The sequence below is a fragment of the Enhydra lutris genome, unplaced genomic scaffold (genome assembly GCF_002288905.1).
Source record: "Enhydra lutris kenyoni isolate GAN:26980312 unplaced genomic scaffold, ASM228890v2 scaffoldscaffold14, whole genome shotgun sequence".
NCBI lineage: Eukaryota > Metazoa > Chordata > Mammalia > Carnivora > Mustelidae > Enhydra > Enhydra lutris.
In genome coordinates this window covers 16,297,667-16,313,501 of record NW_019154098.1, presented here as the reverse complement: position 1 = coordinate 16,313,501, position 15,835 = coordinate 16,297,667, and the positions used below count along the sequence as shown (strand labels likewise).

The following is a 15,835-nucleotide window of genomic DNA, read 5'->3' as shown; positions in this document are numbered from 1 at the left end:
AGGCGGGGGGCCCGGGGGACTGGGCTGGGAAAGGGTCCGAACTGGGGGCTCCGGGCTCTAACAGCCCTCTCCAAGGCTCAGCTCGCCCAAGTGCTCCAGGAGGAGGCTGCTGAGCTTAGGTGGGTCCCCCTACCCCCACCCCCACCCTCCTGCAGCCTCCCTCCTCCTCACCTGGCACAGCCCGGGAAGGCCCCCTGGGAAGCCCGGGCTGCCTCGTACCTTGGGAGGGGATGGTGTCCTCGGAGCAGCACGGCGTGGTGGTCTGCGTGCTGTAGCCACTGGAGCACTGCAGCGAGTCCCGGCTGCTCCTCTGGGTGTCCAGCTGGAGGCCCCGCGACAGGGCCAGCGCCAGCTCCTCGCACGCCTCCATCTCCTCACCAGGCTGCGGGGGGAGGAGAGAGACACAGACAAGCCACCAGGGCCGTGAATCCCCGGTCCAGTGTCCCCAGAGCCTTTCCGCATCCGTCTTCACGTGGGAGCCTCAACATTACTCCTATCCTGCTGCCGCCTGTGGGTCCTACCCAGGCTCTGGAAAGTTCTAAGAGTCTGATTTCAGTGCCAGGCTTTTCCCTAGGGACCTTCTAACCACTCGAGAGCACGGAGTGGGGCAACGGGGCTCAGGCTCCCCTCCGCACTGCTGGCCGGCAAACGGCCACCAGCCGGGTCTAGAGGAGTCCAAGCAGCCATAGAGAATAAAAACGTCACCCTGTTGGCAGCTGACACGGTCATGCTCCGTGGTCTCTGAGCCTCCTCGGCCGCTGCAGGCGCGCCACCCACGGCGCTGGGTCCTCCTCCGTTGGGGTCCGGTTCCCGCTTCTCTTTGCGGCGCTGTAGGGTGTTCACCAGAGGCTGATCGTAAGGTCCGGGCTTGGCCCAGTCCTAAGCAGAAGGAACGTGGTCAGGCGCCACGGCCTCCGGCTCCATGTGGAGGCCTGTACAACCCCCCAGACAGCGGCCCACGGAAGGCGGCTGGGCCCCTGGGGCAGGCTCAGGCTGGGACAGGCCAGCAGGCCCTTCTACTACGTCCGCACCCGGCTCTAAAAGAAGTGACTGGAAAATCCTCTGGGGGCCCCCTGGGAACTTCCCCTTTCCTCCTATCTGCCCAAAGATGAAAACCCTCCCCAGCCAGGCAGGCACCTGTGGGAGACTCTTAGTTAGCTGGCAAGTGACCAGCTAAGGTATCTGAAGGCCTCAGGCGGTGGAGCACATGCCCCGGGGCCAGGCCCTCCCTCCCGGGGTCTGAAGGAACCCCCCCTCCTCCAGCCCAAATGTCTTCACTTGAGCCAAGTGGCCACCAAGGGCCACTAACAGGATTCAGCCACTCCCCCCGAGGCTGAACCTCCACTTGCAGGAGACTGGGCCCCCAAGGGCACTCAGCAGGTGCCCTCCCAGGCCTAACCATAGGGAGGGAAGGCTTCTGGGGTCAGCAGAAAGTTTTGAGGAGCCTGCGGGGTCCACACTTAATCCAACTAAGGGATTAAGTCGAGACCTCAAAATGCCACAGCGTAGGGTCACCTACTATTCAAATCAGGGACACCGCCTCTCAAAATAGGATTGGACGTGCTAGGAAATCATTTTAGAACTCTGTTTTTGTATTAAGGCAAACACATTTGGAGAGTACACAAATGAGACTAAAAAATAAGTCTGCATTTACTTTTGAGATAAAACATGGTATAAGCCAACCCACAGTTTGGATCATGGCTGTTACCACGGCCCGATAAGGGACCTGAGGGAAGAGTCTGGGGCACTGACCGGGGAGGGCAGTAGCTCCCAGTCCCTGGTAATGGTGACACCGCACAGCGGCCCCCAGCTTAGATGTCCACCATCTAAACCAGCTTAAGCAAGGTTCATTATGGGGAGCCTCTCCCATCTCAGCTCCACGTGGACGTTTCTCTCTCAGATCTGCCTACTGCTTTCTGGTTCTTCCCGGTGGGAACTTTCTCAGGGAGAGGGGCTCTATGGGGAGGAAGGCAGAGTGTGGAAGGGAGGAGTGGGGGGGGGGGGGGGGGGGAAGGGGGGGGGGGAGAGGAGGGGGGGGCACAGAGCCATGAGAGGGGGGGGAGGGAGAAAAGGGAGGGAGGAGAGACACAAACCTTCCAGCTAGGGATCTGAGATGACGGGAACATGCCGGGCCCAATGGTGTGATAATGAGCGAAGTCTGGAAGGTGGACAGAGGTGACCCGAGGGAGCAGGCGGGAGGCAGGCGGGCAATGAGGGGAAAGGCTTGCCCCCACGGGCCCCACATGGGACTCACTTGGCAAACTACAGTGAGAAAACCCGTTAGACAACTGGAAACAAAACAAAAAAGGGGGGGGGAAAGGAAAATAAAATTAATATAACAGGATGAGTGTGGAGGTACAAGATGGCATTGACATTCAAGGGAGGAAGGGGACCGGAGTTTTATCTGTCAAACAAGCGGCAGGATTCTGCTGCTTGTGGATGGTCCGTGGGCTGGAAAGGGGCCACGGGGCAAAGAGTGCACGTGGGACATCAGATAAGCGCTCGGTCAAGGATGTAATTTATCTACATTTTGGAATAGTGTAGAAACTGATCAGTGTCTTTCATTTGTGGCGTCTGCAATGGTTTTTGATCATTTAGCCAACGAGGCAGAATTTCACGGCGATCCTGATTTGCTCATCTCATTATGCAAATTTAAAAATTCTCAAGCGTCAACTAAATCTGTTCATTCTAGTTTCTGAAATCATCACACTGTTCAGGAGCAGATTCCAAATCAGGGTGAAGAGGGAGGAGGGGTTGGCAAACTAAAAGGCAGAAGAGCACGCAGCCTCCGATGCAGTGAGAGGTCCCATCAGGTGATGTGGCTATGGTGACAAGGGGGCCACGGTGGGTGGGTGGGTGGGTGGGTGGAGGTCTCGGGAGGGTAAGGGGAGAGACAGATGAGCACACGGCACTATTCTGGGAAGGAGCCTTCCACCTCCGAGTTCCCTGTACTGCTTCCTCTCCCTCAGGACGATGGCAAGGTCATGGCTCAGGAGCCAAGAGCCCATTCCAGAAAAAGCCCTCAACCTTGTCCCTCTCTCTGTCCCCAAGTGGAGCTGCTCTGGGTGTGTCTTTGGTTGATTTCAAGTTTCAGGTCCTAGCGGTAACAGCCAGCGGCAGGCAAGGGAGGGGGTGGGGGTGGGGTGCTGGGGAGGGGTGGCCGTAGTGGCCAGGGCCCAGCCAGTCACCTTCTCTGTGGACACCCAGGCGCCCATGGTGGAGCCTGAGCTGACCGAGGTGGGCGAGCTGCACTCGCTCACGGACTGGCAGGTTTCGGAGGCTTCGGAGGAGGCCGAGCTGGACGAGTTCTGCCGCAGGGAGGGACCACATGCCACCAAAAGTAACAGGAAATCGAGACAGAAGATGGGGTAGGGGGAGGGCACGCACAGAGAGAGAGAGACAGACATATACACAGAAAAGGGAAGGATGAGAGAAGCAGAGGGTTAGGGTTATTTTTTCCCCCAAAGCTGCACCCACACAGAAGCTTCTAAGCCCTTAAAAAGAAGCCTGAGATGCGGCATGGCCCAGACCTGCCAGGCTGTCAGTGTCCCAGGACCCCGACTGGTGTGTGTCTAGTCTGCACCAGGCACAGGTCAGGGGTGGAATTCCTGCTGCTCCCTCGGGCTTCCCTCCTCATGCCACAAGCCCAGGTCCCAGGGGAGGCCTGCCCCTGGCATCTGCGAGGAGCACGAGCATCTTTACTGCCTCGCACTGACCCCCAGCCCAACACACACACACACACACACACACACACACACACACACACACACACTCTCAGCTTGGGCTTCCGCTCCCACGTCTCCAGGTCCCGGCCTCGCCCTTGGTCACACGCAGCCTCTGTACCCATGAAGGGTGGTTTCCAGCTATGAAGCAACATCTTCACGGGATGGGTTTTTAGATTTCTCTGCCTGGGAAAGGATTCTGAGCTTTGGGACTGTGAAGCCCTGAGCTCAATGTTTCAAGTGGCCACCCAGGGAGGGAGGAAGCATCTGGAGAGATCTGGGCCATTCCAGAAAGGTCTGACTTGGGACAACATCCCTTCATGCCGATCTTCATTAAACCTCCAGACTGCAGGGCCCCTGCATTGGCCAGGGTCTGTGCTCCCTGGTCAGGCTCCTGACATTCAGCTCAGGCAGGGACCGGGCCAGGAGCTCACTGATCCATCTCAACTTTGTAGTCCTGTCCTGGCACGTGGCAGGTGCTCGAAATTACTGAATGTGTGCATGACAACGACCATCTCTTCTGCAGAAGCTGGGTCCCCTGGGATAGTGCTTGGGGACACCTGGGTATTCGGACGGAGCTGTGGCTCTCCGTCCTGAAAGCAGCAAAGCTCCAAAAGACACCAGAGCAAGGACAGGTTCTCCCAAGGGTGCCCTGGGGGCCTCAAGCTCGGGGTCTGGCAAGCGGGCCTGGATCCAAGGTTCGAGGGGTTTGGATTCAAGTTACGTTCCTGTCACTCCTCAGGGAAGGAACCTGGGCTTAATCTAAATCTCAATTTCTTGCATCTTTAGGGACCAGTAATAATCCAGCGGAAGAACACGAAATGAGACTCTATCTAACGGATGACGACAAGAAGAACACGTCCGTGTCCGTGCGCGTCTGTGCACGGGGGAGCCAGCTAGCGCTGCCGTCCTCCAGGCTGCTCGTTTTGGTCCCTCCAAGTCAAGGCTGTTCAACTTGAAGGAAAGAGCCGGTAAACCGGGGCAGGACTGCCGGTTCCTATTTCCTTTGACTTCTGTTCATTTTTCCTAAAGATCCTCTCGCCTTGCTGGGATGAACAGCTCTAGGACGAGACCCTCACCACAGACAGGGCCCCACTCCCGGGCCTGCGGCACTCAGATACGACTTGAAAAGAGCACCGTGGAGGAAAACGGGAGAATTCTTAATGTCCTCCATCAGCCGGCACTCACTCAGAACCACGTGACTGCGGGGAGTGACAGAGGGGTCTCCCCCCTTACAGCGTGTATTCCCTTCCTCACAGTCTAAATAACGGTGCGATATGGCCTTCAGGAGACTGTATGCTCTGGCCTGTGTGACTTGTACGATTCCCTTACACGTCCTCCCTCTGACAACTGTGAGCAGTCATAATGCTTCTCTGGAGACATGGAATTCTCCGTTGAATTCTGCAGCATCCCTGAGCTTATTGAGACCACCCCAGAGTTGCTAGCCAAGCAGATCTTGGGCACCAGCATTCAGATTCGAGCAAATCCCAACACGCCACCTTCTGCTTCCCTCAGCATTGCTGGAGGCAGAAGCACTCGCTGCAGCCTGATCCACACACACCACCTCTGACAGCAAGGCCGGAGCACAAGGCCTCTCTCTTTTTAGAAAGGAGCGTTAGTGCACGATACCATGTTGTTAGTGCACAACGCCGTGTTAATCTGTCAGCGGATTAAAAACACACAGAATTAGGCTGTGCAGTGGAACAGCCTGGGAAGAACCGCACATTCTGGTTTTCTTTCAACCATTCACAGCGCTTTCAAGACCCGCAGGTGTGGTTTAGTGCGTACGTGGCGGGGACAGGAAGGGGACACCTGACAGAGCAAGCCAGAGCGCCCCCACGAGGACAAGCATGTTAGAACTTAAAGCCAAGGCTCTCGGCCTAGAATGTTTCTGTTTGAAGTTGAGTCTCTCTCCCAGGAAGACAGAGCAAGGCCACAGTCTCCTGGGACAGCTGGAAAATGCCAGAGGGACCCCTGAGCTGAGGACCTCTGGGTTCAGCCACGTCAGACACGTCAGGCAAGTAAGCCTCTGGCTTCAATTCCCCAAACACCGCAGCTGTTTCCTCTCCGTGACGTGTTACCCCAAAACACTTCCAAGGACGCCTGTGGCTGAGAAGGAGCAGGAAGGGCTCTGGATCGGTCACCAGAAACCCTTGTTCCGGGCTCCCGACCTGCAGGTCGTGTAATAGTGCAGGTGGGAAGTCACATCTCCGAGCCTCCATTTCCACAGCAAACAGGCCGAGCCATACTCCCCATGGCTGTTGGAAGGATGACCCGGACAGCACGGTGTGTGGGGGGGTCCTAGGGTGGTGCGGGGAACCCAGATATTCAGGGACTGTTAAGCCAACTGGGTACCTGGATGAACAAGATAAGCACGTGACGCCCCGAGTCCACAAGATCTCGGGCCACAGGCTGTGGCCCCCCTCAGAGTGCACCACGGGCTCTGAGCCCCCTCGGCCCCCAGCAGATGGCGCTGCGGGGCAACCCGGGCGGGGGCGTGTCCCAGGCGTCCAGGCGTCACTCACTAAGTGGGAAGCCAGACCCCTGATAGTCGGGAAGGAGGGCTGCGAGGGCAGCAGGGGGAGGGCGATCCAAGGCCCCGTCCAGCTCCTGCCTCCTGCTCCCCCTGGGCCCGCCGGGCACTCCTGTGGGCCCACCAGGTGGGGCTGCGGTGAGTCCAGCGCCACCCGATCTGGCTGCCGTTCAAAGATCCAACATCTTCCCTTCCCTGGGGAGCAGAACGCCAACAGAACTCGTGAGCGAGGGCTCTAAGGAGTCACCCCCATTCTCACACCAGCTGCGACAGGGAACCGGGGAGGGCCACGGAAGGCTTCCAAGGCACCGCTCAGACTCGCCACTGCTTAGGGCAAAGCGGCAATGGCGGGAGAGATGCCACCATTTGCACCAACGTCATGCATGAGGCACTGTGCCCAGCCGGACGCTTACGGGGGTGCCAGAGGACGGCCCAACTTCTCAGAGTCCATCTACTTACGTGAGAGAACTCCCCAAACCAGCAGGGTGCCGTGGCCATCACCACCATGGAGACGGGCTGCGCACCCAACTTAGAGTTCTCACCCTTTGGGGAAACAACACATCTGAAGATGAGAAATTAAACCAGAGGTTTCTCGTGGGAAGAGGACAGGGGTCCGTCCGAGCCAACATCCTTCTCTGGTTCTGGCCACTGACAGTGGCCCGAGCACTAGACGTCACAGCTGCTTCTGGAGCCAAGGGCACCCTTACCTGGTTGGGGGCCTCTGGCGGCATGGGGGATGGTGACTTGGACTGGAAAGCGTCCTGGGAAATGAATCCTGAGTCGTGGGAGGACACGCTGGACAGGCGGACGGGTGCCTGCTGGGCCAGGTTGGAGCTGCGGTAGCGGTAGTGGGAGCTGGGGGAGTGGGAGTGGGAGCCGCTGGAGCGCGAGTCACTGCTATTGACGCTGTTCAGGCTGCTGTGGGGGCAAAAAGAGGGGAGGCAGGCGGGGGAGGTAGGGGAGGAAACAGGGGCATGTAGACGGGGTGGGGACATCATGTAATCAGCTCTCTGCCACAGGGAAGCAGGGCTAACAGTAAGACGTGTTTTCAGAACACCACACCCTGAAGCTAGCAAAGAAAGGGTTTTTCACGTGAGCAAGGGAGAGAAAACTAGTTATTATAAACCAGGCGTCTGCTGGGACTCACTTCTCCGAAGATGTCACAAGGTGTCCTTGCATGGACGCCCATGATTCTAAAGAGTCCAGGGCTGCCCAATTCTGCCACATCATCTACCACCAAAGCTAGAAACCTAACGTCGGTGGCGAGAAACGAGACAGGGCTGATCCTCTCTGCTCAGCTGCTCGCAGAACCCCGTGACCTGCAGCCACAACCAGGGGCTGCTACGCCACCCGGTTAGAAAATTCAAGTGTCTCCCGTGGATGGACCGTCTGGGTCCAGGAAACCAAGGTCAACCCAGACAACCATCACCTTGGGAGGGCAGGTGCCAACAGCCTCCTCAAGGTGATTCCATCCTACGTGAACTGGATTCAAGACCATCGCAAGAGCATCAGCAAACCAACTCTGTGCACGTGTCACCACGCTTTACCTCTTATGAACAAAGTTGGTGCTTTAGTGAATGGCTTTACCCTGATCACAGGAATCTGTGACTGTATCTGTGGGCCGGGTGTGACCGGCACACCTGGCGAGAGGCAGGCAGCCTTCGACACCTTCAGGGAGTCAATGCTAAACTCTTTGCTTCCGAGATGAACTGTCAACGGGGTGCCAAGCAGTCACACCCAGGCCCTGGGTGTTTCCTCCATTTCCATCTCCAGCTCTAACAGATAATGCCCCGCATGCTAATTACTCAGATTACAAAAACCGGAAAGCTGAGCAGAGTTCCGTGGTCCCAGCAACCAGAATAGAGAATAAGGTGCAGTTGTGGAAGGATTGGAAGGGGAACAAACAACCCAGCCCGGGATTAGAAAGTCTGTGGCTTCTGCTCCTGGCAAGAGAGTCTCGTCAGAGTTCGCCAACGCTGGCAGTTAACGTGGGAGTCAAGGCCGTGTGACTGCCTCCACAGGAGTTACTTGGTGCGGGTGTTCCGGCAGATCTAGGGGACTGTGCCAGGGGACATCACTGCTGCTGGTGATAATTACCATAATTTTTGCTTCCCCCTGTCCCCACCTCCTGCCAATCAGTCAGAAGAGGGCATCTGGGGACTGACAGTGAAGCTCACGGTGACTGCACTCCCCCAAGGTCATGGTTGATGCCATCAGTGCAAGGGGCTTTTCAGCGGAAGCAAATATAATGAGAGAAAAGATACTCGTACAGCTGTGTTTTATACCAGTGAGATAGTTTTTTTGGTTACCAAAATGAAAACCCAGTAGATCTGTCAGACACACACACACACACACACACACACACACACACACACACACACACAGAGCCCATGAAAGAGGACACTAAAGCAACCAACAATTTCAGGTTGCGGAACGTCAGGATATGGCAATTTCCATCTGAAATCACTGCTCAGTGTTTACCAGACTCACTCAAATACGGAAGGACACACACACACACAAGGGTGTACAGAGACACAACCGCACACAGATTTGACCAATCCAACCTCCTCTTTACTCTCAACACAAATTTGCGAGAAGAGCAAGTTCATTTGGCTTTGGAAAGTCAAAGAAATAGATCAATGGGTCGAGTACCCCAAGAAGGATAGTGCCGTACGATGAAGCTTCTGTCCTTCAAGGGAAGGACAGTCAACTGCAGGCCGCAAGCCAAGAGCAGTCCAACAGGAAACTGCTAGAAAACAATGCTGCAGATAGCAGAACTATTCCAGATGCTTCTCACGTGTGTCAGGAGGAGCAGAGCCCAGCTCGACTTACCTGCAGACGCTGGACTTGCGGGACATGGTCGTGCTGGGGGAAGAGGGCGGCGTCTGGTACGACCAGCTGTAATCAGAGCCTTTCAGGTCCAGAATCACCTAAGGGGACAGAGCCACATGGGTAAGCGAGCCGCTGAGCAGTTAACCATCAAATCCCTACCCGTAACGTCAAAATTCTGCCATCATCCAGAGGTGCAATGTCAAAACCGTCGTGGGGGTCTTGTTTTAAATTAAAGAACCATACTACTGATGCATCAATGTCCTCGTCCTTTTTCTGACACAAGCAAAAATATAAAACGAAATTGGAGGGTGGGGAGGGGACCACGAATGTCAGTCGAGAGAGAGAGAGAGAGAGAGAGAGAGAGAGAGGGAGGGAGACTGATTTACAGTTACAGATGGGCAATTTACAAGTCAATCATACTACGGCTAGAATTTACAGGACTTCTGTCCTTGAGCACCACAAGCTCGATCACAGTTCAGGACTGGTTGATCTTGCATTTTAGCTGCTTGACATTCGGTGAGCACTCGTGCCCTATCTGACCAGGACTTGATTTTTTAAAACCCAACAGAATCAAGAGCAAAAGGCAATTCTCCCACAGTTACTGCTTGTATCCACTCCCTGCCCGACAAGAGCTACTTGAATGTGAGGGCCACCATGTCTGCCTCTCACTCCTACAGTAGATGCTCCATAAAAGTCTATTTATTGAGTCAATGCATGCCTATTGTGCTTTAACAAAAGCAATTTCATTGAATGGAAAATATAAACTCTTGCGTGTGTCTTTGGAGTTGGTTCTCCAGGCAGGCAATGAGAATTCTATACGAAGGGCAAAAGCCAGCACGTGACTCATGAGCTATTCCCACTTGATACAAGGTTACTGTCATATGAACTAAATGAATAAGAAGGAAAAATGTCATCTTTTTCATAAGACAGAGCCTCATGCATTAATTAATTAGAATGGGAGAAATTCAGCGGGACTGGTTCACAAGGATGACCAAGACCACTATCATGTTCTTATAGGCTTATTTCCAGAAGACGGATCAACACAATGGTTAAGACCACCGGGGCTCTTGAATGCTTGGTTCAAATCCCAGTTCTGCCACTAATTAGCTAGATGAACCTGGCCAAGTGACTTTCTCTCTCCGCGCCTCACTCTCCTGCTCTATAAAATGGCCGTAACAGTGAAGATGAGCTGAGGAAGTCTCCATATGGAGCTTAGAACACTACCTGGCATACAGCAGGTGCTCTATAATAGCTCGCAGTGATGACGACTATATAGCACCATGTGAAACACCGATAGGATTTGAAATGGGCTAACGCCTCAAGGAACCCTCAAGACCTCAACACCCTGAGCCTTTGCGTCTTTGGTTTGCTCACCAGCGCACTCAGCCCGTGACTCCTACCTGTTCGCTTGAGGAGGGCAGCTTATGAGGGTCCATGGTCAGGCTTTTCAGATCTTCTGATATGGTCTGAAGGTGAGTGATCTCCCCTAGCATTGAGATTTCTTCTTCCTGAAGGAAAGAATTCACAACATGTTGTCATCATGAGCAATTCACTTCCTTGTCTTGGTCCAACCATTTTTCTCAGGGTCACTGTCGAACCCTTTCAACTTTCCAGAAAAGGTGCCCTGAGACTCACATGTTTGTGCTGAAGGCACTACCAGCCCTCTCTCTCGGGAAACAGAAAGGGAAGAAGGAATCGGCCATAATTAGGGAGTGACCTGTGCCCGCTGGACAGTGGTGAGGAAGTCAGGTCAAACAAGTGGCCTCCCTTGTAGTGTCTGGGGTGAGGGTGGGGGTCTAGGACATGTGCTCTGGTGGTCTGCCTGCATATTCCCATGGGACCCTGCAGCACAGCCCCCTCGACGGGCTGAGGCCCTGCTCTGAAGTCACTCAGCTTCGATGGTTGACCCGAGCTGGAATGATTTTGGTCCAGATCGGGTGGCGGATCTTTGGGATAGCCCACATGTGTGTGGTGGCGTTAATTATCCCCCTTCTCTCTGGTGTTTTACACCAACTTAATAAACGGCAAGTGAGATGGGAGCAGGAGACTAAGGAAGGAAGTCATTCACTCCACCAAAGTGCCAAGCTGGGACTGCAGGCCTGGGCAAGAATCAGCCACAGAAAAGGTCAGTGCTCAGAGGTGTGACTCGTATTTGGGCATTTTGCTAGGGCTGAGGGAAATGAGCTGGTGTCTTCTTATCAGCTTCAAGAATGCCAACAGCAGAAGTCCTCAATTATCTATGCAAATGATTTACTTAAAAAATTAAGTCTGCATTGATTCGTTGAGACTCTTCCCATATTGATCTCATGGTCACTCACGGATGTTGAACTTGGCCACGGAGTCTTAAAACCCCCCAGAGGCCTTGTTTAAAGCCCAGATGACTGGATCCCCACCCCCAGAGGTCTGGATTCAGGAGGGTCCAGGTTGGGCTCAAGAAGCTGCATTTCAAAGGGGTTCCCAGGGGACACTGCCAGCCTGGGGACCACACTTCAAGAACCACTCTGCCAGGCCTTCTTGACTTGGGGAGAAACAGTAAGTTTCAACCAGTGCTAAGAACCGTGAACAAGGAGTGGGCCCCATGGCCAATGGCAACCCATAGAGAATCACTGGCCTATGGAAGCACTTCCACTGTCACGATTCCTGACACACAGCAAATTCCCTGTGACTCAGGGACGGGTGGATCAATAAAGGAAAGTTGCCTCCAAACGGGCAGCTGAAGCCTTCCAGAGTTTTCCATGAACTTACGATCACTGGCCGCAGCATGGAGATGAAGGTACAGAACCGACCACGCTCCTCAATCAAAGCCTTCCGGACCGCCTGCTTCTCTGTCTCTTCCAGCAAGAGGTACTTGTCGTTGACGTCCTGGAGAGCACTGTCCAACTGAGGCTGGATATCACCTCGCCCTGGAAATAAAACAAAGCCCTGGAACAAATGCCCTTCCTCCCGTGAGTCCTGGCCGGAGTGGACACCACCTCTTTCCCGGACTTAAAAAACAATTATTTAGGGATCCTCAAGATTTAAGGTTGCTGTTTTTTGAGTACTGGCCATTGCAGTTTCCAATGCCCAGAGGCCATATTTATCCTCCCGACGAGAAAGATTTCCTACGTGACTCCTCCTGACTGGCCTTCTTGCCTTGTGCAACTCCACAGAGACTTCTGCCAACAAAACCGCAGGATGTGGCAGCCAGACAGCCTTCTTTCTTTTTAGAACATTCTGGAGAGGCCAAGGGATGAACAAGGTGAGGGCCTTCAGTTGTTTCCCAAAATGGGCACAGGCTGGCTTTGTTGGGTCAGCTGCAATCAAAGAGCCTCTGTTTGGACAGAAGTTTCTGTCCCTGAAGACAAAGGTGGTGAGCCTCAGCTCTTCCGTGTCAGGGGCGGGGGGTGGGGAGGTGCTGGGAATCCTTGGCCGTCAGTGTAACTCCCCAGTGGAGAGTCCTGAATGTTCCTCTTATACAATAAGCCCAGGAACCAAAAGGCCTATAGTCAAGTCTCTGCTGGTGAGAACCTAAAGGCAGAGTCAGTGCTGAGTCCATCCCGTGTAAGGTCATCTCTGGCCACATCCACAGACCCAGTTACCATGAGGCAACAGTTCTAGAGTTTAGGATGGAGTGTTAACGGTGCATTTATTTATTTATTTAGGGGGCAGTGTTAACCTTTTAAATTTGAACTTTATGACGTCAGCAAACTATCTCTATAAATAAAGTTTTATTAGCACACAGCCACGCCCACTCGTTCCCGTACCATCTACACCTGTCCTTGCTGTGACTGCAGAGTGGGATCGTTGTAACACACACTGCGTGGCCCCTGACTAAGGGGGAGTCAGATTTACAATCTGACACTTCAGAGTTAAAGTTCCCTATGCTAGAAGACAAACACAGGCACTGTGTCAGAAGGAGAGGTGACTGCAGACTGATTTGTGGGTGGGGACAAGGGGGTGACCACTCGAGAGCCCAGCTCACAGGTTTCCACGCTCGTGTCCCCACATAGGGGTGTCACCTATCACCTGAACTGAGAAAAATTTCTAAACCCCTTCAGGCCAGGGCCTGGGAACTCTCCCTGCCCAGCCCTTACCTGTGACAATGCCATGTATGTATACAGCAGGTGCTCAATAATGGTCATTTGAACTATGAAATGTCAGATATGGAGGGGGCCTTCGGGGCTGTCCAACCTGCTTCTATTTTAGTAGAGGCAGAGGCCTTGAGAAGGTGAGAGGCTTGTCTAGTATCATTCAGGGAAAGCTGGAGAGCCAGGACAGAGCCCATGTGGCCGGACCCCCTTCCTCCTCCTCTGCCCCACGGCCTCAGCCACATGAAGGAACCCCACTCGCCTCCTGGCACGGGACCTGAGCAGTCGCTGTTTGCCCCTCTTTAAAATTACGTAGAGAACAATAAATGCAACGTGTTACTTGGTTTGAAGAAGGAAAGGGTCAGAGGAAATTGCCTTGAAGGGAGGAGTATGTTCCCTGTTTTCTCTCATAAGCACATGAGGAAGCTTAATTTGGAGCAAGAGGCGGTCAGGCTTCAAGAACATGTCAACAGAAAAGGTCTTTGGATTTTATTAAGGGAAAGTCACTTCCTGGGCAGGGATGAAGTTGTAGGTGTGCGAGCAGTGGGAAAACCGTACATAGTACGTACATAGTCAAAGGTCACCCCTGAAAAGGCCTGAGCTGGTCGGTAAAGCACAGTGAACATGGCCCACGCAGCTCCCGTAAGGCAAGGCCACACAAACGCATGACGGCTATAACCACAGGCAGGAACGGATTCCACGCGGGAATCTAATCCAACAACCCCAGGCAGGAGAGTCTGCCTACATCCAAGCTGACCGCCCACCCATTCCTCCAATCAGTCCCTGCCTACCCCTCAGGATAATCCTAGCACCTCCTCCAGGGTCCCCATCATGCCTCCCCAAGGATGCGGGGCGTCATCCCCACATGTGAACCTGGCCCCGGACCCCAGGTTTCATGCGTCTACAATGGACAGGAGACCTGGGAGAGCGTACGTGCACCCCTTCTCACTGGGGGGACTGGCCAGGGAGGGGACAGGTTCTCCCCACCAAGAACACCCACTATCCACAGGCACCTGCTCTAGGAGGGAAGGCTGGGCTGTCATTGGCCCTATGAAAACTGGGGGCTTTCTCTTCCCCTCTTAAATTGCTGGTTTGTGCAGCCGAATCCACAGACGCTGAAGGTGAACCCAGCCCAAGTCTCTGGTCGTCAAGCTCCAGGACACTGTCAACATTCTCTGCTGTGCTGCAGCCTACAAGGCCACTGGGCCCCTCTCCAGCCCTGTGTGGGGGAGGCCCCGTGGTTCAGGGCTGGTCTGAGGCCTGTTTAAATCTCTCCATCTCTTCTATGATGTTCTAACTCAACATGGAGGGCCCCGGGCATCAGAACGTTCTCAAATGTGGCAGACAAGGGTGGACGGGAGTTGGGAAGATAGATTAAAACCCACAGCGCTTGACCAAGCCCACTGGCATGCGCTTCCACTGCGGTAGTAATTTCTCTTCGTATCAGCCTATAGTTACAAGAAATTAGGGAAGTGTGGATCTTGCCTTCCTTTCACAGGGTATATGGCGCATTTCTACCTGCAATTAATTAATGTTGGCTTTTAAACATATACCTCCACAGGAAAGCAAAGTGACAGGATCCAAGTGTCATCTAATCTGGTAAATATAAATTTCAATTATTCTATAATTACAGCAAAGTTATCTTAAATTTGCATTATAATTAAAGGGATTCCAAATTGTGGTATTCTAAAATAAGTATAATCTGTAAAGACGGCTGTAATTATAGGCACAGTGAGTACACTTCCATTCAGGACATATCATAACTTAAAAACACAATGTGTATTTCTTAAATTCACCAATACAACATATAATTATATTTATTTAAAAAAAAAAAAAAACTGTGGAAGAAATTATTCCATGTCCTAGTTGGATGCACTGGTTTAAGATACAATCCAGAGCCGTATTGTGTAGAGTCAAGATACAGAAGCCCCATCACGGGGCTTCCGTGGCGATGTTTGGGGAGCCCGAGCCAATGTGCCCCACACAGCCAGCCGCTGCAGCCCCGCTAGACTGGACTCCATCCTCTCAGGTCACCTCTGCTATGGTCAGCCTCCCTGGGTGCATAAGATCCCAGCATCCTTTCATGAAAGGCAGGAGTGTGTTCATGTCTTCCGAATGAAAACATGCAAATGGATAGCAGACACATGAAAAAATGTTGATCATCATTAGCCATCGGGGAAATTCAAATCGAAACCACATTGAGATACTACCTTACACTCACCAGAATGGCCAAAATTGACAATACAGGAAACAACAAGTGTTGGAGAGGATGTGGAGAAAGGGGAACCCTCTTACACTACTGGTGGGAATGCAAGTTGGTGCAGCCACTTTGGAAAACAGTGTAGAGATTCCTTAAGAAATTAAAAATAGAGCTTCCCTATGACCCTGCAATTGCACTACCGGATATTTACCCCAAAGATAGAGATGTAGTGAAAAGAAGGGCCATCTGTACCCCAAGGTTCATAGCAGCAATGTCCATGATAGCCAAACTGTGGAAGGAGCCAAGATGCCCTTCAACGGACGAATGGATAAGGAAGATGTGGTCCATATACACTATGGAGTATTATGTCTCCATCAGAAAGGATGAATACCCAACTTTTGTAGCAACATGGACGGGACCAGAGGAGATTATGCTGAGTGAAATAAGTCAAGCAGGGAAAGTCAATTATCATATGGTTTCA

General features: G+C 53.2%; 1 protein-coding gene across 4 annotated transcripts in view; it reads right to left on the bottom strand.

Moving 5' to 3' along the window:
• The window catches only part of LOC111146777 (MTSS1, I-BAR domain containing), a 155,775-nt gene that overhangs the window by 1,825 nt on the left and 138,115 nt on the right, over positions 1 to 15,835 (bottom strand). For 2 of the 4 annotated variants that reach the window (XM_022502454.1, XM_022502455.1), the window contains 7 exons: positions 11,833 to 11,990; positions 10,488 to 10,595; positions 9,088 to 9,185; positions 6,963 to 7,173; positions 2,094 to 2,288; positions 706 to 879; positions 220 to 382 (listed from right to left, as the gene is read on the bottom strand). In XM_022502454.1, coding sequence (XP_022358162.1) covers positions 220 to 382; positions 706 to 879; positions 2,094 to 2,288; positions 6,963 to 7,173; positions 9,088 to 9,185; positions 10,488 to 10,595; positions 11,833 to 11,990 — 1,107 coding nt within the window. Of the gene's footprint in view, positions 1 to 219; positions 383 to 705; positions 880 to 2,093; positions 2,289 to 3,188; positions 3,309 to 6,962; positions 7,174 to 9,087; positions 9,186 to 10,487; positions 10,596 to 11,832; positions 11,991 to 15,835 lie in introns of all 4 variants that reach the window. The other 2 variants (XM_022502456.1, XM_022502457.1) reach the window with 2 other exon arrangements.